The 22628-nt window shown below is 26.2% G+C and overlaps 1 protein-coding gene across 4 annotated transcripts; it reads right to left on the bottom strand.

Moving 5' to 3' along the window:
* Positions 1-320: 320 nt before the first annotated feature.
* LOC147801908 (WD repeat domain-containing protein 83-like) lies at positions 321-22141 on the bottom strand. Of its 4 annotated transcripts, none has more exons than XM_087155395.1 (7): positions 21979-22141; positions 21682-21906; positions 18404-18516; positions 14626-14758; positions 10387-10495; positions 6850-6964; positions 321-733 (listed from the first exon to the last, which is right to left on the bottom strand). In XM_087155395.1, the coding sequence occupies exons 2-7, from the start codon at positions 21887-21889 to the stop codon at positions 578-580; spliced, it is 834 nt and encodes a 277-aa protein (XP_087011521.1). In that variant the 5' UTR covers positions 21890-21906; positions 21979-22141; the 3' UTR covers positions 321-577. The 4 variants fall into 4 exon arrangements, 3 of the variants coding, with proteins under 3 accessions (XP_087011521.1, XP_087011523.1, XP_087011522.1); XM_087155397.1 differs by having other exon boundaries at positions 692-733; positions 6846-6964; XM_087155396.1 differs by lacking the exon at positions 321-733 and adding an exon at positions 3808-5501.
* Positions 22142-22628: the final 487 nt, after the last annotated feature.

The following is a 22628-nucleotide window of genomic DNA, read 5'->3' as shown; positions in this document are numbered from 1 at the left end:
CATTTTTAATGATTTCATTGAAATTGATTTGTAAAATTAAGAGCAGAAATTAGGATTTGCAATTTTTTACATGCATATTAAAAAAAAAGAAGAGTAAATATAGAAATTTCGTAAAAACATTGAAAAAATTATTTTTAACAAGTTTACACTACTAGACCAGCAAATGTGTTATATTTACTTTTATGATGAAAGGCACAAAATTATTTCCAGCCAAACCTGTTATTAGGAATTGACTTTACATAATGTAACTAAACATTCTGGTAAAAACATGAACTAATTTTAAAGCAACCAAAAATTGAACAAAAATTAAAAACAGAACAAAACTTTGAACAAAACTTTATATATATATATGATAGAAACATTCAGGTAAAGTTCTTTTTATAACTGAACATTTTATTTTCTCAGACAACTCTCAATTAGAAGTAATTTAAATAAAAGCTTAGCAAAACTGAATGAGAACTGATATCAAAGATTAAAAAAAATTTAACTACAAACTTTAAATATATTAATTAACTAAAAATATTTACAAAGATATGTACAAGACGATGACACCAAATGCAGAATTGATGGTGCATCTTCAATTGTCATCCCCTACATCTGAGATTTCAGAAGAATCAATCCAAAGATATGCATCTGCTTCAGCCGCAGTCAGCATAATAGGCTTTGAGGGATGAAACGATATTGAATAAACCACTTTACGTCTTTCATGTTTGAGAGTTTCTTTAATGGAACCCTAAAAAAATGACATAAATATTTGATGCAAATGAACACGATTTTGCTAGAATGAAATTATGATAAAAATACTTTCTCAATCTATCAGAGGGTAATGAATTAACAATTGAAGGGTTAAAATTATTAATATTTATGTAGTTTTATATCTAATTTAAATAGTTTTAGTAAAATTATATTTTTCAGTATACTTCATATCCTATACAAATACAGAATAGGCTTTTTAGTATGTTCCCTACTATAGTGTACCGCTCATTATAACAAATGATGCCTAAAGTTCATCTCCTATCTCATAGATACTGTTTTATTTTCATGTCCCTTAGCAGGTACACACTTAACTGTTAAATTCCAATATTAATTATTGGAATTGTTTGAAATTATGATAAAAAATACTTTATAGGTCACAATCTATCAGATTGGATTATAAATCAACAATTGGAGGATCATATTAACGTGGTCACAAGAGCAAGCATACAACACACAGAACTTATGTAAAATTATGTTTTTCAGTATACTTCATACCATATACAAACACAGTATACGCATTTTAGTATGTTTCCTATTATAGTGTACCTCTCATTATAATAATGATGCCTAAAGTTCCATCTCCTATTCCATAGATCCAATTTCCTTTTCACGTTCCTTAGAAGGTACACATTTAACTGTTAAATTCCAATATTAATTATTGGAATTCTTTGAAATTATGATTAAAAAATCTATATAGGTCACAATTTACCAGAGGATAATGAATCAACAATTGGAGGGTCATAGTAAAGTGTCACAAGAACAAGCATACAACACAAAGAACTTATTTAAATAGTTTTCAATAAATTAAGTTTTTCAGTATACTTCACATCCTATTAAAATAGTTTACGCTTTTTAGTATGTTGTCTAATATCGGACAGTATGCCTCTCATTATAATGAATGATGCCTAAAGTTCTGTCTCTTATTCCATAGGCTCCATTTTATTTTCAAGTCCCTTAGAAGGTACACATTTAAATGTTTAATTCCAATATAGAGACCAAAATTCAATCATTTGATCTAGAAAAAGTTCAATTATGCGATAAATCTTCTTAATTCTTACCTACCAACATTGGAGAAATAAAATAAGGGAGATTTCACTAGTGAAATTTTTTTAGGCTGCAAGTAAAGTTTTGATACATCATGCATAATTATGTAAGTCAAAATTGGAAATAATATACAATAATTACATATAGCAAAGTAAAAAATATTTTTATATATCTCAATCTAAAGAAGAGTTTTTAAACCATTATTTATAACTACTTAAACTTTAAACTTAGCATTATTTACTTAGACTATAAACTTTATATTATTTACTTATAATTTACTTACTTAAACAAAAACTATATTAAATTTAGCAAAGTAAAAAATACGTATACAAATCTTAATCAAAAGAAGATTTCTTAAGCCATTATTTATAATTACTATAACACTCACTATATTTATATTACTTTACTTAAACTATAAACACTCAACATGCTGCGGTACTTGCAGTAGCACCATCTATTGAGGAATAAGAGAAGTATTTTTGCTATCAGCGGATATTTTATCATCAAATATTTTTTTCAAAAATTCCTTCAACAAATACGGAGAAATTTCAGAATTTACAGGTAAACGGGAGATAGTCTTAAAATACAGGAGTCTTCGTTAAAAAACAGGAGACTTGGCAGGTATGTATTGTTTAGGAGCTTCCTGGAGGCAGCAGTTGGTTGTAAGATTTTTAATGTTCTCAGGCGAGGGGGTCTTTAGGATCTGGTGTAAGCTTTCCTACACCAGGGGGATGAGTAACAACAACAGAAGAAGTTATCAATAAATTATTTAAACCATTATTTTCTTTGATTTTAACACATAATAAATGTAAAACTCCTTGAATCCTCTTTGAATGAATGACAAGTGACAGGAATGACAGTGTAATTTATGACCACTCCTAATCTATGTAACTCTCATTATACAATAAATGTATCAATCACTCAGTCGATTTTTCAAACAATAATAAAGAAAGAGTTGGGCTATCACCATCTTTTTGTAAGTTATCAAATTCTTTTTGGCACAAACCATGAGGCTCATTATATCAAATGTCTACTGTAATTCATAAATTTGTAGAGCAAAGGAAGTTCTTTTAAAAAAAAATTACATTTACTTTTCTTTTTTTTAAATTACTTTTATTTATTTAAATCTTTATGCAGAAAATTAAAAGCTGCAGAGTTTCAATTATAATAATTTATTTTTAATAAGGATTTATGTTATTTCCCTTCTAAATAAATAAATACAAATTCAGATATACTATGTAGAAATATATATATATATATTTTTTTTTTTTGGTTTACAGCATATCTGTTAACAAGTTTTGTGAAATAAGTTTTGTTAATAGTTTCTTTGAATACATTACTTAAGATTTTCTTTAAACCAGTCAAATTTTCATTGCAATTTGTTTTTTAACATTAATGTACATTTTAGTGATTTTTAACATAAATTTTTTTTTTGGAAATTAATAGTACAATATTTCAGTTATGTATCGTTTAAATGATAGTTTTAAAATTTATGGTGTTTTTCTTCTTCTTTTTCTTGGATTGATATAAACCTACTTCTTCTGTGTTAGTTTTTAAATTACCTTTTCAACCATGACAGAAAATTTTACATGTTTGAAAGTTAAGAAAATCCTGAACTAGAACAGAAGAAATTTGTTTAAATTAAAATTTTAACTTATACTATATATTTTAAATAGGATAAATTATATATTTTTAAATTTATTATACACTGACCTGCAATAATGGAAGAGACACTATCAGTTTTTGACATTCTTTTAAAAAATTTTCAAGAAATATATAAAGGATTATTTTGAAACTTTAGATGTGTTTAGTTCATGATCATTTTTCATACTTCACATTAAGATTTAAAGTTTTCAATGGTTTAGGAGATCTACAATAAATTACGAAACAAAACAAGTTTTTTTGAACATCCTATGTCAGAAAATCAAGCAATGGGCTTGTAAACTTAGAGTAAATATTAATAGAAGCATAGACATTTTTATAAAAAATTAAATTTTTTGAAATTCATTTCTTTTCTATAAGTCTATAAATATTTAAAGCAATTAAATAAAATTTTTGGAGCAATTTAAAATTAATTACAAAATTGTTGATTTAAATTTTTTTAAAAACTTGTTATAACTGGGCATAAAAAGAGTATTTAAGGTAGTTTTTTATACTGAACAAGTACAGAAAAAATTCAAAAAGTTTCCAGCAAATTTCTGAGTAGTTTCTGTACTTCTTAAAAGAAAACTCAAAATAATAAGAGGTTTTCCACAAATTTCATTTTGCACTATTAAACAAGATTTATTAAAAATGAGATTAGCATTGTGGGGGATTAGCCACCATAAGAATATATTTTCTGTCCCTATACCATCAGATTTTCGTTTCCGAATGATTATTATAAGGTGTTATCATTTGTTGTTAAAATTTGTCTTATGATATAAAATATAATTTGTGCAAAACCCCTGATAATTTCAGGCTTTCTTTTGAACGTACAAAAACTAGTTTTTAAATTTTTAAGATATTCAAATCAAACTTTTTTCATTAATTGCCAAATAAGATTTACTACAAAATTATGAAAACACTTTTTAAAATTTTTTCTGTGCATGCGCAGTATAATAAAACTGCCTTAAATACTTAGATCTATGGCAGTTTTTAATGAATACTTTTAAAATTTTAAACCAACAATTTTATAATTAATTTTAAATTGCTTCAAAATTTTTGATTTATATTGACGATTTATAAAGTAACAGCAAATTTTTTTTTATAAAAATGTCCATATTTCCATAAAAATTTACTCTAGTTTTAGGGAACTTCATGTAGTTATTAAAAATAACAACTGAAGTAATCGATAAAAGTTATGAGCTTATTGCTTGATTTTCTGGTATAGGGTGTTCAAAAATACTTGTTTACTTTTATAGGTTTCCCAAACCTTTGTAAACTTTAAATCTTAGTGCCAAGTATAAAAAATCACATGAACTAAAAAACACTTCCAAAATAATCCTTTATTTATTTCCGGTAAAATTTAAAGAAATTTCATGCATTACTGTATTTCTTGTAAAATTTAAAAGGCTTTGAAAATGGAGTCTTATTGGACGTTAAAAAACAATTGATATACAACAAAAAGACTAAATGAATAGATCATTTATATGAAAATATAAGGATTACACAAATATCCTGCATACAAAAACTATAAATACGGTAGAGAGTTTGATGATTCAAAATAAATTATTTACAAATCATACCATAAATCATGTGAAAGGCTTATTAAATTCAAGAATCAGAGATACCCAGTAAAAAGCATTTGATCCTTACTGGTTTGTGTAGAGTAGGGGTATTAGTAACACATTTATGAAAACAAAAACAAATTTCAAGTAATAAGTTAGATTCTATGGAAGCAGCCCAAACATTAAAAAATTTTCTCGGTATAATGGACAATTACAGCATCTCTTATTTTTTAAAAATTTCAATCAAAACATATTGAAAATTCTTTCCTGAATCCGAAAATCTGATTGATTTTTTCCTTCAAATGTGTATTTATTTAATTATTAAACATTTAAATTGCCCAAAAAGACCTCTGTAGGTGATACAATCAAAAAAGATTTTTGAGTGATTATGACGTCGTATTTGCTGAATGGAAACATACCTCATCCAGTGTTTTCATTATAGAAAAAAAATGAGAGAGAATTTCTCACCCTTCTTCAAAAAACAGGGTGAGATTTCTAAAAATTAAAAAAACACAAATAGATTACAATACAAACAGAAAAACATAAATAGATAAAAATTATTTCTTTAATTATAATATTTAACATCTTCTATTTTTTAAAAAATTGAATATTTTTGCTGCATCATATGGAAAATGTCCTATATCTACTTTTTCATCAGCTATTCTCATTAGGTTGCTCAAATGCTTATCAGTCAATCTGTTACGATATTTTGTCTTAATTCGGTTTTGGGTGCCAAAAGACCTTCAACAGATGCTGAACTATTCGGAATCACTAAGTAAATTTGCCGCATTGTGCACACACTTTCCCATCCTCTACATCTGCCAGCAAACAAATGTTGAAAATAATGAAAGATCAAGGTAGAAAAGTGAAACGGATTTTATTCAAAATGGCATGTGACAAAACTTTTTCCAAAATGCACTCGATTTGCGCATTTTGAAATTGATTAATAGAGTGCGCGAATTTTGGGCGGTAATCATTTTTTAATGCAAGAAAATAAAAAATTATCCGAGATTCTCGCACTGTAGTTAAAACACTGCCTCATCCATCCACTAAGGCTATTTTAATGCTCTTTTATTTATGATATGACTTACATTGTATGAACATTCTTTGTATAATATTATATTAGTAAAATTTTTGGCAGATATAACGAAACAGAGATGACGTAATTTTGAAAAAGGCTACATCACATGTGAGATAAATAAAGAGTTAAAGTAGCAAAAAAAAAATAAAAAATTAGTGATGACTAAAAAATTAATGATTTCCACCTATTTAAAAAATATTTGTACAGCAGTAAAATATTATAATTTTCAATTATATCTGTTTTATGATTTAAAAAAAATTTAAAGTATAATCTCACAAATATGCACTGTGTTAATACTGAGGGGCTCAAAGAAGATTGTGAACTTTTAAAAAGAAAAAAAAATCAAAAGAGATAATAAATGTACATTTTGCATGAAAAAACAGTTTTTTCAAAAAGTGACAGGATTTTTTTTCCAAATGATATTGTGATTGAGAAAAATTATAAGACTATGTTCTTCAAATAACCCCTATTTGCAGTTACAATCTAAGGACATGACATGTAGTAGAAATCATTATATTACAGTTTTAACAATCATCAGCACCATCAGCTGACTAATTTTGACTGATTCTGACTTAAACTAATTTTGAATTTGTTGAGAACAAGCACAGTGTTTTTTTAAAAGTGGACTGCAGCAATTCTACATGCGTATTATTTCAATTCACTTTTCAAATTGTTGGTCATTTTTGGAACTCTTGATAGATATAATTTTAGTCATGTTTTTTAATAAAAAGTTGTCTTTAAAGAAAACAAAATAATACTGACTTCAATTAGGTCCCACATGTAAACACAACCATCTTCAGATCCAGAAACTACGAGGGAATCTGTGTCATTGAGGCAGCTTTCTATCCTATACCTCTCATTCTTATGGCCTATGTACCTAATTAAAAATCATGTTCATTTATAATAATGGAAAAGAACTTTAATTAAAACCTAAGTAAAAAAGCAATTGTTGAAAAAACAATAATTTGTACTATTATTAATCACAGTTGTTCAAGTCATCAAGTTAAAAGTTCCTATACCTAACATCGTCCGTAAGTTACCCTGTGGCAGAATTTTTTCGGGCTTTGTGCGACAACCCTCTCTAGCATATATATCTTTCTGCAAGATACTTTTAATAAAAACAAATATACTTGTTATTAATTTAAAGTAACAGAAGTGTCAACTTCAAAAAAAATAAATAACAATAATAAAAATAACAGTAATGTAATTTTTTAAATTGAATTTGGAATATTTTTTTTATTCTAATATTATGAGCGTTTTCTCGAATTTTTTAGGGGAAAAACATAGTAATTTTTTTTTGTAAGTCATAATCAAACTTAAAAATAGTGAAGTCTGTAGCAGTAACTACCGAAAAAAATGATTGATAACGAAATCACGCAAATAGACCACCTCAAAAAAGGTTTCCTAAATGCGTGCTTCAATTTTGAAGTTCAGTTGCTGTAATAAAAAATTTTGAATTTTAAAAACTGAGTGGAAATTAATAGTAATAGCTGCAAAGAAAAAAAATAGAACAAAAATTTCTGCAGAAAAGAAAACCATGTTTTCATTACTATTATTATTTTTTTGTGGTTTTCAAATGAGAATAGAAAAATAACAAGCATTTTTTCCCCCTCTCCACTGCACGAGAAAGGCATCCTTTGAATATAATTAGGAAAAGGAAAGATAAAATCTTCCGAAAATTTCTGCAGAGAAAAGAATTTCTCACTTCCCAAATGAGAAATCTTTCTGCAAGAACTTAGTAACATTCTGCAATAATGTCGCCACGATTCTGCCAAGGGGGTTAGTTACAATAAGCAGCTTTAAAATTAGGCAAAATTGAGAATGATAACAATGACAGAAACAATACTTGAAAAAGTCCTCCCCAGATCTTGCTTTTCTCCTAAGTGATGGAAGATTTTCAGTTGCAGTCTAACTTTGCATTGTTATTTTAATTTTATTAGGGATGTGTGACATTTAATTTTATTTTTATATACATGATTACAAATTGGCCCATTTAATTAAGAATCGAAAGTTTATAAACATTATCTGTTGAAGGAGTTTCATTGTTGAAATGGCAGCATTATAGCTTAAATTTAATAGATTATTTAATACATTTAACCCTCTCCCCAACCAAGAGACACAACCACGCCAAAGTTGCACAAATTATTTATCAGCCAGCTTAGATCTTTTAATGAAATGCCAAGTATAGTTATCATACTTTTTTGAGATTCCACTAGATGAGGTAATCTTGTTGATGAGTTTGCATTAAGTCTATGAGGTAAATATTAGTTTAGTTTCTTTTTAGTAAACTTTAGCTCTCAATCAATCAGGCACAGAGAATGTTATTCATGTGTTGTAACTGTCCATTAATGTTACTATAGCTCAAGTCTGCTAAATAAATGGATTTAGGATAAAATAATTTTAATTTTGCTTAAGTTGAGTTTGAAACTTTAATTGTGAATTTGCATTTAAAATGAAGAACTTTGAATAACAGCGCATTAAGTGACAATTGTTTATAACAAGTCATCCCTTTCGAGAGGATGTCTTTTAAAGCAATAATTAGAAGATATTGATTTTTTTTAAAAACTTTTTACAGAAATATAAGCTGACAATTAGTGCACTCAAGTGTTTTACTATTGTGTCAGAAATCAATTTAAATGTGGAAGGGAGAAAACAAAACACAGTTTCTCAATTCTTACAAAAATATAAGCTGAAAATTAATGTACGGACGGGCTTTACTATAGAGTTAGTTCTGAAAAGAAAAAAAAATACACTATATCTAATTCTGTTTTTTTACTTTTACAGAAATATAAGGTGACAATTAATCAGATTAATTGAAAACTTTTGCTAAGTTCAAAAATAAACAGAAAGAAAAAATTAGAAGATGTATACAGCGTACAAAATATATAAAATCTTGCTGATTCTTTACTGCAAATTTACTTGTTTGTATTTATGCTAAAAATTCCGCTACCATAATTGTTATTTTCCCTTCAGTAACGCATTTTTGTTAAGGTAAAAACACTTCTGCTAAAGCCAGTAAATTGGCCAAGAAGTCATGCAAGTTAAGGTTTAATAATAGTATAATGTAACCACTTTGTTTTTATTTTTTAAAATAGCTATTTTAAAAGCCGTATATTCCAACCATATTTAATTTGTTTTGCTAGTATAGTTTTCATTTCTCTTTTTGGATGCATTAAAACCAAATAACAAATACAATCCTTTTATTTACTATAAGTTAATAAAGGTTAAAATGATGGATAAAAACAGATTTGATTTTTTACTTAAGGAGGGTTTGGTCTTTGACATGTCAAGTATCATAAACATATTTTAACTGCCAAAATCTGCTTAAAATTCTCAAACACTAATGATGAGAGTTACTATGCAAGTTTTAATAATGTATTCAAAATATTTATTAAAATACAGGTACACACTAATATAGAAACATATGCTAATATATAAAAATTAATATACAACTAAATACAAGTATATTATGAATAATTATGTCAATAGAGAAATTGTAGTTTTGAGCACAAACAAAATTTAATCTTATCTTCATTTTCTCTTGAATATCTTATAAGAAAATTCTTCTCTTCCTAAAGAATTTAAATCTTTACGCTGAGTTATTATTATTTTAGTGTTCATACTATTGAAATCAAAATAAATTGTACAATAATAATAAAAGTGGATTATATTATAAACAATGTGTATAATTATATAATTATAATTATATTATAAACAAATTATAACAATGGATCTCAACAGAATTGACAAAATCAGAAAAAAAAGTTAATAAAAGTATAAATTTTTTATATTTTGTAATCAGTAATTTAACTTTTAAACTTAAAAGTTTCAAATCACCCTATTTTATTCTATGTAAAGAAATAATGGCATATATAATTATTTGGATGTTTAAAGTACTTTAGAATCATTAAAATGTATTTTTAAAAGTAGCTTGACAACTATAGAGTTTCCAGCAAGCAAATCTTTTGTTAGCATGTCAAGTACATTTAAGCATATAGTAACATATAAAGTATATTTATAAATCAAAAGGATATTCTTTTTTTGAGAAAAGAAAAGTCGCAAATGAATATTTAAATACTTAAAATTACTGTCAATGTGGTAATTTTAAGTGAAAATAACAAACTTTATACTAATAAAGATATGCCGTTTATTAAATTTAAGACAGTATTTTGATGTGAGGATTAAATGGTAAAATCTACAAAAACTTGTCAAGAAGTGAAATATAAGTAAACTTACTCAATATCTAAAGTAGTTTTCAAATCAAATGTTAACAAAGTTAAAATAAATGATGATAATTACTCAGAAAGCACTTCACCCCCTTCTTTATCTGTAAGTCGCAAAGTATTGTCTAAACAGCTAGCAAGAACACACTGGCCATCTTTCGTGAAGTTAACACAGTTGACTGAACCTAAAAAATATGATAACACAATTTCAAATCAGGTAAAAATTATTTAATGGAAATATACACCTTTAAAGATCATAATATTTAATGGTCTGTGTAAAAGATATCCACAATTATTAAAATTTCTTTTTACATACATACACACAAATATATATAAATATATAAAAGTTCAAAATATAGAGTAAACATTATGGAATGAATGGAAACATGGAAAAAATTACAGAATGGTGAAAAGAGAAGAAGAAAATTATTTAAATAAAATGAAATTAAAAATTTTTATTAATAAAAATCCTGGGAAAAACAAAGATACAATCTCTTCATCAGCTCACACGATTATATCCGCAAAAAGGAGTGCTTTCTAATATTTATATCAATGTAGCCAAAGCAAAATATATCAATACAATAGTGTGAGGAGCACTCAAAAAAAATTTTTTTGAAACAAAATAAAACACATTAAGTAATAAATTTCAAGTAAAAAACAGAAAATTTAATGTAAAGAAAAGACAGCACAAAAGGAAATCTATAAAGCGAGTAGCGAATTCAAATGAATTTACAAGTAAGGGAATATTTTCAAGAATGATTTAAAATATTTTTGTAATAAGATTGCCAAATTACAAAATCTGAAAACGGAAGTGCAAATTGAGGTAAAAGCGTAAATACAGGGTTTTCATTTTATAGAATGTTCTTACTGCAGTACTGAAGCGCTTTTGATTTACTTATTACCAAGGATAGGCCTGAAAATTGATGAGCACAAGTTAATATTATACTGGATAATTTAAAGAAGTTTATAATTAATAAGGTTAATATTTAATAAAACAATTTTAATGATTTTAGAAAATTAACATTTATTTATGGGAAATGGATCTGCACATGGCAAAAATATATAAATTAACAAAGAAGTTTCTAGTAAATTTATTTATATTAACATAGAATTAACTCAATTATTTTATATAGAATTTAATTACTTTAGTTGGGTATCTATTGCTTTTTTTACCAAATTTTGAAAGAGTTTTTCTATTAGTTTTTCGGATAAATAAAAATTACTACATATTCCTTTAATTCTATTCGTTTGATTAAAAATGGCATTTAAATAGATGTTTTTAGAACCATTAGAATTCCAAGTAATTAGTTTATTTATATTAAAATTAAAATAATTTCTTTTATCGTATAAATCAATAAAGCAGATATCTTCTTCTTTTATAATACTGAAATCCAAAAAATTAAAATTATTATTATCATCATGATTACAAAGCAAGACTAATTCCTAGAGGTAAATATTATTTAATAAAATAGTATAATCTTGAAAATTAACGATAATTAAGTCATAAACAAATCTAATATTAAGAGTATAATTTTTTTCATAATAGAGCATAAATAAGTTAGCTAAGAGAGATGAAAAATTAGATCCTTGTTTTATTCCATCAATTTGGATAAAAATATTTTTTCCATTGTAAAGATAATTCTTAAAAAAGACAAAAATTAATTAGAATTTCCCAATAATCAAAATCCCAATTAAGGAAATTTTTAAAATCATAGAAAAAATTCAAAAGGACATCTTTTAGTTTAGAAAGGGGACTGACATTGAAAAGATCCTGGAAATCAAAAGTTGCAATAGAATTAATTTTATTGTGTTTAATAAATTTTAAAATTGGTTGATTATTAGTGATAATTCAAGAAAAACCTTCTTTAAAAATATTGTTAATAATTTTATTTAAATAGTAAGAGAAAATGGTGCAAGGTTTAATTAGGAAAGTATTAGACCCAGATGTGATTGTTCTAAATTTTATAGGAATTTTATGAAATTAAGAACAGATAATTAAGTAAGGAAACTATATTGCTAATTTTAATTTTTGACCTTTAATATAAAGCTAAATTTTTTTAATCATAATATTATTATTTAAATTACTAAGTTTAAAATTTTCACTATTTTTTTTAACTCTTTATTTAAAAGTTCAACATAGAATTTTTTACAGAAGATTGCATAATTATTGTTAGCTTTGTCTATAATTCTTTTTTTTTTTGTAGTTTTATACAAAACTTTTTTGTAGATGCTTAATTGATTGAACAATTTTAGAAAAATTTGTTGAATTGTTACTGTTATCTAAATTTTCATTATTATTGAAAAAAAAGCTTTTTAAGTAATAATAAATAACCGATTTCCAATCTGTTAACACACCTAAAGGTAAAGAGAATCTATTTGACATCTTTAAACAAAAACTATTGAGATCATTAAGAAAGTATTTTAGAATTTTATTAATTGTCTTATAATCATATCGTAAATGTAACCATATCGTAAATTAATTGTATTATAATCATATCGTAATTATATTGTAAATGGGTCTAAATTTTGTGACTTTTATCATTAAATTTCTAAGTTTTCATTAATATTTAAATTACCAGTAATAATATGTTTATGATGTTTATCAATAATCAAAATATTTCTCTTCTTTACAGTGACATTCATTATCGGATGTATTAATTTTTCCAAAATTTTTGCTAATATCATTATAATTTAATATAGTTCTAACAAGAGATTTATTATATTCAAAGTTTTTAATTATGTTAAAATCTTTTAACAGAAATTTTTTTTTTAAAATATTATGAAATTTGATCTTATCAAAAATAGGGTTTTTAAAGTTAATAACGAAATATAAATTATCTAAATTTTTCTTTTTATTTAAAATTTTTTACAACAAGATTGAAAGACTTTAACAAGATCAAACCAAAGAATTTTGAAGTGTAAATTAATAAAAGAAAAGTTAATATAAAGATCTTGAAGTTTATATACATAATAAATCTTAAGGGAGAAAATAAAATCTTTCATAGGGTTAATATTATAATGTTTATTAAAATCTTTTCCATATTAGAAATAAAATTTACATTTAATTTCTCACTATTAAAAGAGTTTTTAATCCTTCCTGATCCCTGTTTACCTAGATTTGTACGCTTATCTTTAATATGAAAAAGTAAGTAAGTTGAGGAATCATTAAAGTTAATCTGAGTATGTTGGAAGGTATCGTTTAGCTCATTCAGCAAAAAATTTTTGTAGAAAAGCATGTAGTAATTTTCTTCTTGTGGTCTTCAAAATCATCTATATCTAAACAAAATCATCTACTATTACTAAAACAATTTTGGCACTATTAAAATTATGTTCTCTAAAATAATTCAATTCCAGGTTATTGATAATTTTATTACTGTTTATATCTGATCAGTGTTGATTATTTTGAATATTACAAGAGTTACTGGTTTGTTCAATATATTTCATATTACAAAAACAGCAGGTCAATATACAAATAGCATATTTAATTTTACAAACAGATTTGGAGCTATCGTTATTATGAATTATATGTATTTTTGTAAATAATAGGGAAAGTTTTACATGGTTTACAACCACACGTTTGATAAGATGGAAAAATTTCAGGTATTGAATGCAATACAAAAAATCCTTTGCTTTCAGAGTAGCAGGATGCTGAGCTGAAGGTCAACTCTGAATTATGCTCTTCGTATCGAGTTTCCCACACAGAATAATTTAAATATTTAACATATTTTTTACCAGGCACTAAATTGTCCTTACTTTTTAAATCCATGAAAATAGGCTCATAGAGCAACATCCCAAACACACGAAATATGAAAAACAAATTAAAAAAGGAAACAAAATAAAAACAAAAGTAAAGTAATAGTGGATAATATTAGGCGCTAAAGCTGCAATAAATATGATCACTAAAACATAGCACAATAAATAAATACAAAAATTATAAAGAGAAAAATAAAGAAAATTAAAAAGTTTTATTTACGGTGTATAAGCTGCGAGTAAATAATGTTAGATTTTGCACATCCATTTTCTGGACAATCCTTGGTAACTAACAAATCAAACGCACTTTAGTACTGCAGTAAGTTAAAAAACTTATATATTATTTATAATAAAAATTATTTCCTTAATTTTCTTCATTTTTCTCTTTATCCTTTTTGTCTTTATTGTGCTATATATATACTATATTTAATATAAAATATTTAAAGTTTCAGGTAAAATAATTGCACCGAAAAAATCATTAAATATTCTTTTGCTAATTATTTAAATGTTTTATAAATACACAGTTACCATTATTAAATGCCATAAAGTTTAATAAAAAACTTACTACTCAAATTATCTTGACATAATAGTCCTTTCCGCATGTCATAACGTCTAATACAGCAATCTAATGATCCTGTGAGTATTTCATAGTCAGATACAGACAAGGATGTCACAGAATCTTTAGCATCACGCAAGACCTAAAATTTGAAATTAGAACTCATAAATTAAATTTTATTTTAGATATTTGAAAGTATTACTGATAACATTTTAATATCAAGAGCACAAAAAAAATCAATAAAAATAATATCTTTTAAGATTTGATAGAGACAATGGGGTCCTAAAATACTTTGCGTCATGTGAAATTTTAAATTTAAAATGTTAGAAAAAAATTTTAACAATTTAAAAGTTTTACTCATTTACCAATACCATGAAAATTAAATATACATTAAAATGTAAAGAGTAAATAGTTTTACAGAAGAAAGATTTTAAAAAGTAATATTTCACTCTCTGATACAGACTTAGGAATCATAGAATATTTCGTATCATGTTAAACCTAAAATTAAAAATCATACTCAATTAAAAAAACTTATTTCAAAATTAATTTTTTTAAAAAAACCTCTTAGACTTCTTTAATATAGTGCATAAAACTATGTTATAATATAAAAACTTTTCTTTTCTTTCTAAAAGAAATACGTAAATTAAAGTGTTTTTAGCTTTGAAACTGACAAAGATGTCATACAACCTTTTGTATCATATGAAACTTAAAATTTAAAACCAGACTTAAACAAAATTCACATAAAAAAAGCTCAACAAATTACAGTTTAATATATTAAATAAAATTATGTTAAAATGCAAGAAACAATTACTTTTACAAAATAAAGAAAGATGTTGTAAATTAAAATATTTGATGCTCTGATACAGACAATGACATACTAGAATCTTTCACATCATGTGAAATTTAAAATAATTGAAAAACAAAATTAATTTAAAAAGTTTTACTCATTTCATTATAACATGAAAAGTAAATATATATCCAAATGTAATGAATAATTATTTTTACAAAACAAAAATTAAAAAAAAAAAAAAAAAAAAAAAAAAAAAAAACTTATTTCATGCTCTGATACAGACTGAAATTTACATATTCCTGCTGCAATGTTGGCAAAGATGTCATAAAATCTTTTGCATCATATGAAATTTAAAATTATACTCAATCAAATAAAATTTATTTAAACAATGGGAAACTTTTGCTCATTTCCTTCTAATATTCAAAGAGAGATAAATTAAAATATAATAGGTAATTACTTTTACAACAGGAAGATGTAGGTAGGTATTTATTTACGTCGCACTAAAGCTGCACAATGGTCTATTGGCGGTCTGGGAAACATCCTTGAGGATGATCCGAAGACACGCCATCACAATTTCATTTCTCTGAAGAAGGGATGGCTCCTTTGCTTTGGTAGCTTGGCGATCTGAACACAAAGATGAGCATTTTACGGTAGAACGAAGACCGACACCACACACACTTGGTTTCTATGCAGGCTGATCAAAGTGGTCACCCACATGTTCACTGACCGCAGCCAGTGATGCTTGACTTCTGTGTTCTACTTGGAACCATATGTTTACGATCAGTCCACTGCGGGACCAACAGAAATATGTAAAGATAATAAAGTTTTTCATACTCTAATACAAAGATGTCCTAGAATCTTTTGTATCACCAGAGGTTGGTCTAGGTTTCTCTGAGAGGTATCTATTTTGTGAAAATTTAGACATAATTTGTGAAAATTAAAAATTACATTGAAAAATCAATACAAAAATATGGTAAAGTAAGAAAATACTTTCAAAACCTGTTACTACATATAAATCATTTATGAATTCTAAATTTTTATATATTTTTCCCCATATATTCAAAAATAATTTCACTATTGTAAACTTTTGGGGTTAAAATTGAATCCAAATTGAAAAATCCATAAAAATCATTGTCAATATGTTCGAATTTTGACTTCCTGTAAAGTTTACAGAGGCTTGCTTTTTTAAAAGCAGCTTGTGAAACTACTGTTTTTTCTAAAGTTGAATTTGCGAAGGTACTACTAAGCGGTAGTAAATCTGCACTGGGCAGACCCCTGGTCACACAAACTTAAATATGACATTCTAACAGAAATTTCATATTAAAAACAAAAAAGTCTAACTCATTTCATTTTAATGTGTTTCAAAAGAAACATTTAAAACTTTATTTTTGTTCCTAGGTCAAATACAGCTATACATATCAATGAATCTTTTACAATTCACTTCATATTGATTAACATTGGCGAAATAAAATAACGGAGATTTTACTAACCGACCCAGTTTTGGGTTTACGACTACTGACATTCAACTTCGTAGCCTTGCAATTTTGACCCCAATCCAGAAAACAAGGGTACCCACTGCATCAAGTATTGGGAGAAATTTGCCTTCATGGAGGACTAACCCGCATTTGAGTTACAAGGAGAGGAAAAACATGAAAACCTCATACGGTTAGCCTGACGACGAGGGGACTCTAACCCGTTATTCGTCTGCCACAGAGGATATTTCATGCCAGCACTGTGGTTCGTTACGACCAGTCATTGCTGGGATTCGAAGCTGGGTTCAGCTCATTGGAGGGCGAACATGCCATCCCCTGAGCCTTCATGGCTCAACTTAAAACAATTCTGATAACACTCAACATACTGCAGTTCTGGCAATAGCACCATCTGCTGAGGAATAAGAGAAGTATTTCCACCATTTTCTTTTATTTTTAAAAACAAAATTTTTTCTTCAACAAATACAAAGAAATTTAAGAATATACGGGTAAACAGGAGATAATCGTAAAATACAGGGGTCTTCGTTAAAAAGTAGGAGACTTGGCAGGTATGATTTTAGTTAGGCTTGGTGAATACCTAGTATTCAAAATATGGCCACCAACAGATTTTTAATAAAAAGTTTATTAGGAATAAATAAAAAGAAATTAAAATGACCTTGAATCATATTTTGAAATAATTCCTTATGAGTAAAACCATACACAAATATCCAACAAAGAAAAGGGTAATACTTTGTGCAATATAAAACTAAAGCAAAAAACGTAATCAAGCACAATGTATTTTCATTTGCGCTTTATTTATTCACATTGTATTTTCGCGTTAGTCATTCCCAAATAATTTATTTAAATTAGCATACAAAGAAAATATGCTTGAAAATAAAATTTCTGTCTAAAACTCTTAACTTTAAATTTCAAAGTACTTCCCTAGTGGTGGTTTCACATAAATTTCGGTCTTTCAAGTCCTACCTTCCTCATTAGAGATTCATTACATTTAGATATCACATTTGTTTTATTCTCATTTAAATTTTAATTTTTAACCACTAATGTTTATACCTTTTTGAAAAAAGTTAAAAAAATACATACTAAAGGCGATTGTAATATCGCACTGTCCAAACAATAATTTCTCAGAGTCCCAGACTCCTGCAAAATAACGTCTTTACTTTACAGCCACTTCGTGCTAACTTTTACATATCTTTATTCACTACATCTACACTTGATCATTGTGCCATCACAAAATGGAGGCATGACAGTGATCATTATCAGATACTCCATATAAACATTCACATAATTAAATATAGAAAGTATTTCCTTTGAAGCCAAGTTTAAAAGGTTACAAAGTATCACATTGTTTTCAATTCTTTGTTTTTTTAAAAATTAATTTAATGGATTTAAGAAAATGTAATAAAAATAATAAAGAAAAGGAAACTGAAAGCAAGATAAATAGAATTTAAATTCATTATCTTATTAATTTGCTCATTTAAAGATCAACAATAAAAATAAGATAAATCACCTGAATAGGCTCGCGAGACTTGCTACGGCAATCCCAACCACAAACAGTATTATCAACTGAAGCAGATAGTATAACTGTAGATTCTTCATTGAACTTAATAGCATTGACATAACCTAAACTGATGAATTATAGTAAGTTTATGAAAAGTATAAATGTCTGTCAACATTTAGATCAAATTCACATGCATACGAAGAGAACTTTCAAAATGCTAACATTAATCTAACTAATAAACAGTAAAGTTTATTTTTCCGGGCATTATAATCTTTCTTTCTCTCTCTCTCTCTTTTTAAGAATTGTTTTCTAAAATTACGAATTCTAATGGTGTTTTTCTGCCTAACATTTTTATCTTAAAAATGACTAGTTGAAAATATACTTTGTTTGAAGTTTTTCTCTAAGGATTTAATTAACTTTAATAATTTAAAATAAACCACATTATTACATTTATGATAATTTAAGAAACACATCTTGCTAAAAATTTATCAAAGACAAATGCTATTTAATTGTACTTAATTAATTTATTAAAATGGTGGAAAAATCACATATTTGTGTTCGATATAATAAAATAATTTAAAATTGTAAGTAGAACTCAGACAGTAAACATGACATCCATATTTTTTTATCTTTTTAACAAACAAAAAGACATTTATGAATAATAATAAAAGGAAGAGTTTGTGTGTGAACATATAACTCCAAAATCATATGTACAAGCATCCTGAAATTCGAACAGGGGCAGCAAGGAACAATTTTTGCCCCAATTTTAAAAATCATTAGATATTTTCAATTAGCAGATGAAAAAATGGTGGTTTATTTCATATTATTCTTGTTATTTGAAAAGCACTAACTTTTCATCTGCTTCCCTTAAACAATTTTATAAGAAATTCTTACACGTATTTCTGGATAAACTTTGTACAAAATGAACATAATATTCTGAAAATTTAGTGAGACTACATCAACTAGATTCTTATATGTTGCACAAAATATTTATTTTCTACTTTTTTTGCAAAAACCAGAAAAAAAAGTTGTTCTTTTTTGCTTTTAAACATTTTAAAATTCTTTTATCTCAAGTTATCCTTCATATAGGATAGAACACGAAACACACAACCAATGATTAAATTTCTCTTTATTCCGATACCTATCCAATCACCAAAAATTTTTTTAGACATGGTCATAAGACCATTGAACTTTCTTTTCTTGTATTAGCAACAAACAAGTGCCATGTATAAATGAAACAACTTAAACTATAAACTAGACAGAAATGAAAAGTTAATAAAACTGTTAAAATAGATAAAGAAAATATGCAATATATACATATATAAATTTTTTTGTTCACGTATGTTAATTCCTTTACACATCATTTGAAGCGATATTTCAGTTTTAATGATTTAATAAGCTATTATATTATTCATTTTAATTTATTGACTTATTTATTTTTAAAATATTTTTATTTTAACAAAGTACCAACTGCTGTGCACAGTATTGTTTGCCTAGTCTTGGAGCATCATTCATAAAAATATCTCTTTAAACTCCTAATATCAAATACATAAGTTTCAAAATAAATATTGCATGTGATAAAAAATGTGGAATTTGAAAAAAATAAATAAATAAATGCACTTTTGCTTTAAAATAATATCATGTCATAGTACTTGTAATTTGTAAGCTTCACATTTTTATATTTTTAATCAATTATTTTATATTTTTCTAATGTACAAATTAGAAAAAAGTACATTGCAAAGTGAGGTAAGGAAAAAAATATTTGCTATAGAAACTTAAAAAGTAGTTCCCTTGTACAAAATTCAATATATTGTTTTTTGAACATCAATTAGAACCTTCAAATTGAAAACTTAGAATTGCGTTACTTTTTCAACCAAAGTATTACAGTTTCCGTAATTTTCAAAAGAAAACATTGTTAAACAAGACAAAATTTATATAAAGTGAAAATAATATCTGGGACATTAATTTAGACTACATTAACTTGATTCTTATAAGTTAAACTCAAAATTTATTTTGTAAGTTTTCCTTCAAAACCAAAGAAAAGTTTTTTTTCTTCTTAAAAATTATTTTATTTATTATTGATTATTAAACATTAAATTAATAGCAATTTTGTTTGCATTTTAAGCTCATTCATTTCACAAAACCAGAAAACAAATATTTTAGTTAGAAGACATAGTGTTTTAGTTACGGTATCCTATAAGTATTATCCTATAGTATCCTATAAGTATTATTATCATTAATAAACATATTTCTTATTTTCAACACCTATGCATATGGTTGTTGGGCAATGAGCTTCATAAACCAAAAACTGACATTGTTTGTACTAGGGTTGGCTGGTTTAAACCAAATGTTTTTGTTTTTTTAAGTAATTCTTTTTACAATTTATTTTTTATTATTTATATTAATAGTTGTAGTTTGAATAGAAAATGTGGAAAAAATAATAAATTTTCTCATAAAAATTGTACATTTAAAAGTGTAAAATTTTACACTTAATGGGAATCTGTATTTCTTTAAATAGAAACATAGATAATATTTTTTAAATGTTTAAAAAATAACTAAGATGAATTTATTTTTACAAGCTTAATTTGTAGCTTAGCTTCGGATTTTCAAAAAAAAATTAGAACATTGTTAAAGTGATTTGAAATAGCTTTTAATGTTAACACCAGTTTAATATGTGAAGAACGTTAGAAAATTAAAACATTATAAAAATGTTGAAAATTAAAAAAAGAAAGCCTATTGTTTGAAATGTGTATCTATTGATACTGACAATTTAGAAACTGCCAATTAAGATTGTAATATGCAACACTTACAGGACAAGACGACCCTTACAACATCCTAGTAGCTAGGCCCCTGGAGTTTTTTTCATCTAAATAATAAAAACAAAATGTTTAAAACTTCTCTTAGAATTTTATTTGAGATAGAAGACATTTTTAGGCAAATTTAATCCCACAATGGTTTCAAAACCAGTTTTGCAGGAATTAATTATTTAAATATACTTTATTTTTTAATGATTAAAGCTTTGGTTTGAGAAATTTGGAAATACTCTTGTGTGACACAAAACTGAGTGTAGATTTAAAAAAGACCTTTGTATTAGTACTTTCCTAAAGTATTAGTACTTTTATACTTTGTATTAGTACTTTTTTTTAGCTTAACAGTAGATGGCTTGAACAGATTCACTAATGTATTGCAGAAAAAAATGCTATATATTAAAACAATTAAGATCTCCAATAATTACATATGAAATCAACATTGAGAAAATTGCCCAACTCTCTAATAAAAGAACATACCAGCATGACCTCGAATCTTTCTCACTATTTGGGCGGTACTAACGTCCCAATAAAAAATGCTTTTGTCCATTCCACCAGATGCTATATGTGAACTATCAGCTGAAGACTGAACGTCTAACACTTCATATCCGTGTCCCATATAAGTCTTCAAGAGCGATGATTTAAAAGGATTCCATAGTTTTATTGATTTATCAGATCCACCAGTCATGCAATAGTTTCCATCAACTAAAAATAAAATAAAAGGGTTCAGCAAGAAAAACAAAGAGCATTGTATTTTAAATGGTTAACAAAACATACAATTAAAGCGGATTGTGCGAACAGCGCCTTGTTTACAAGTTTATTGATTTTTTAAAATATTAGGATAACCCATAGCTAAAGAAATATACAAATTAAAAAATAGTTTTTTTTGCTCTACCCAACTTTCAAACTTTCTGCAGTGGATTCATCGTAATTATATGATGACTTGATGGAGTCTCAGAGGATCAACTTATAGCTTACATAGTACTATCGCAAAAATCTCTATGAAGTATAATAAAGCCACAAGCTCATAATTTTGCAACATACTTTCACTCCATATTCGGTTTGGGGCACGGTAAAGTGAAGTTTTGAATTCCACCAAAACAAAGTCATTATGCTTGACCATAGAGGAAAAACGATATTTTAAAACTTCTTTTATTGTGATTCTAAGACTCCACTTTATTATGGTCTCTAAAGGGACTTCACTAAAGCGCAGCAAACACAAAGATTTGTTTCAGGGCGGGAATGATAATTCTGAACATTACATGGGTCGAGGAATTTTCACCGACTAATGTTGTAAGACTAAATATTGTACAACTCATCTGTTCCCTTTTCTCAGGAATGGGTAGACTATATTTGAGGGCTGATCTATCTGTTTGTTTCTTACGGATTGACTTTTTACCAATCCTTTGTTCGATTAGTTATTTTTC

This window comes from Parasteatoda tepidariorum, chromosome 11 (assembly GCF_982258835.1).
Source record: "Parasteatoda tepidariorum strain Cologne lab strain chromosome 11, Ptep-v5.0, whole genome shotgun sequence".
Taxonomy (NCBI): domain Eukaryota; kingdom Metazoa; phylum Arthropoda; class Arachnida; order Araneae; family Theridiidae; genus Parasteatoda; species Parasteatoda tepidariorum.
This window is presented reverse-complemented; position numbering and strand designations above follow the sequence as displayed.

Coding starts and splice junctions, on each gene's coding strand:
- LOC147801908 (XM_087155395.1), bottom strand. CDS start 21,889: ATGACTGGTGGATCTGATAAATCAATAAAACTATGGAATCCTTTTAAA. Junction 14,759..18,403: donor AGTCTCGCGAGCCTATTCAG/GTGATTTATCTT, acceptor TTCAAATTTTAG/GTCTTGCGTGATGCTAAAGA. Junction 10,496..14,625: donor ATGTCAAGATAATTTGAGTA/GTAAGTTTTTTA, acceptor CATATTTTTTAG/GTTCAGTCAACTGTGTTAAC.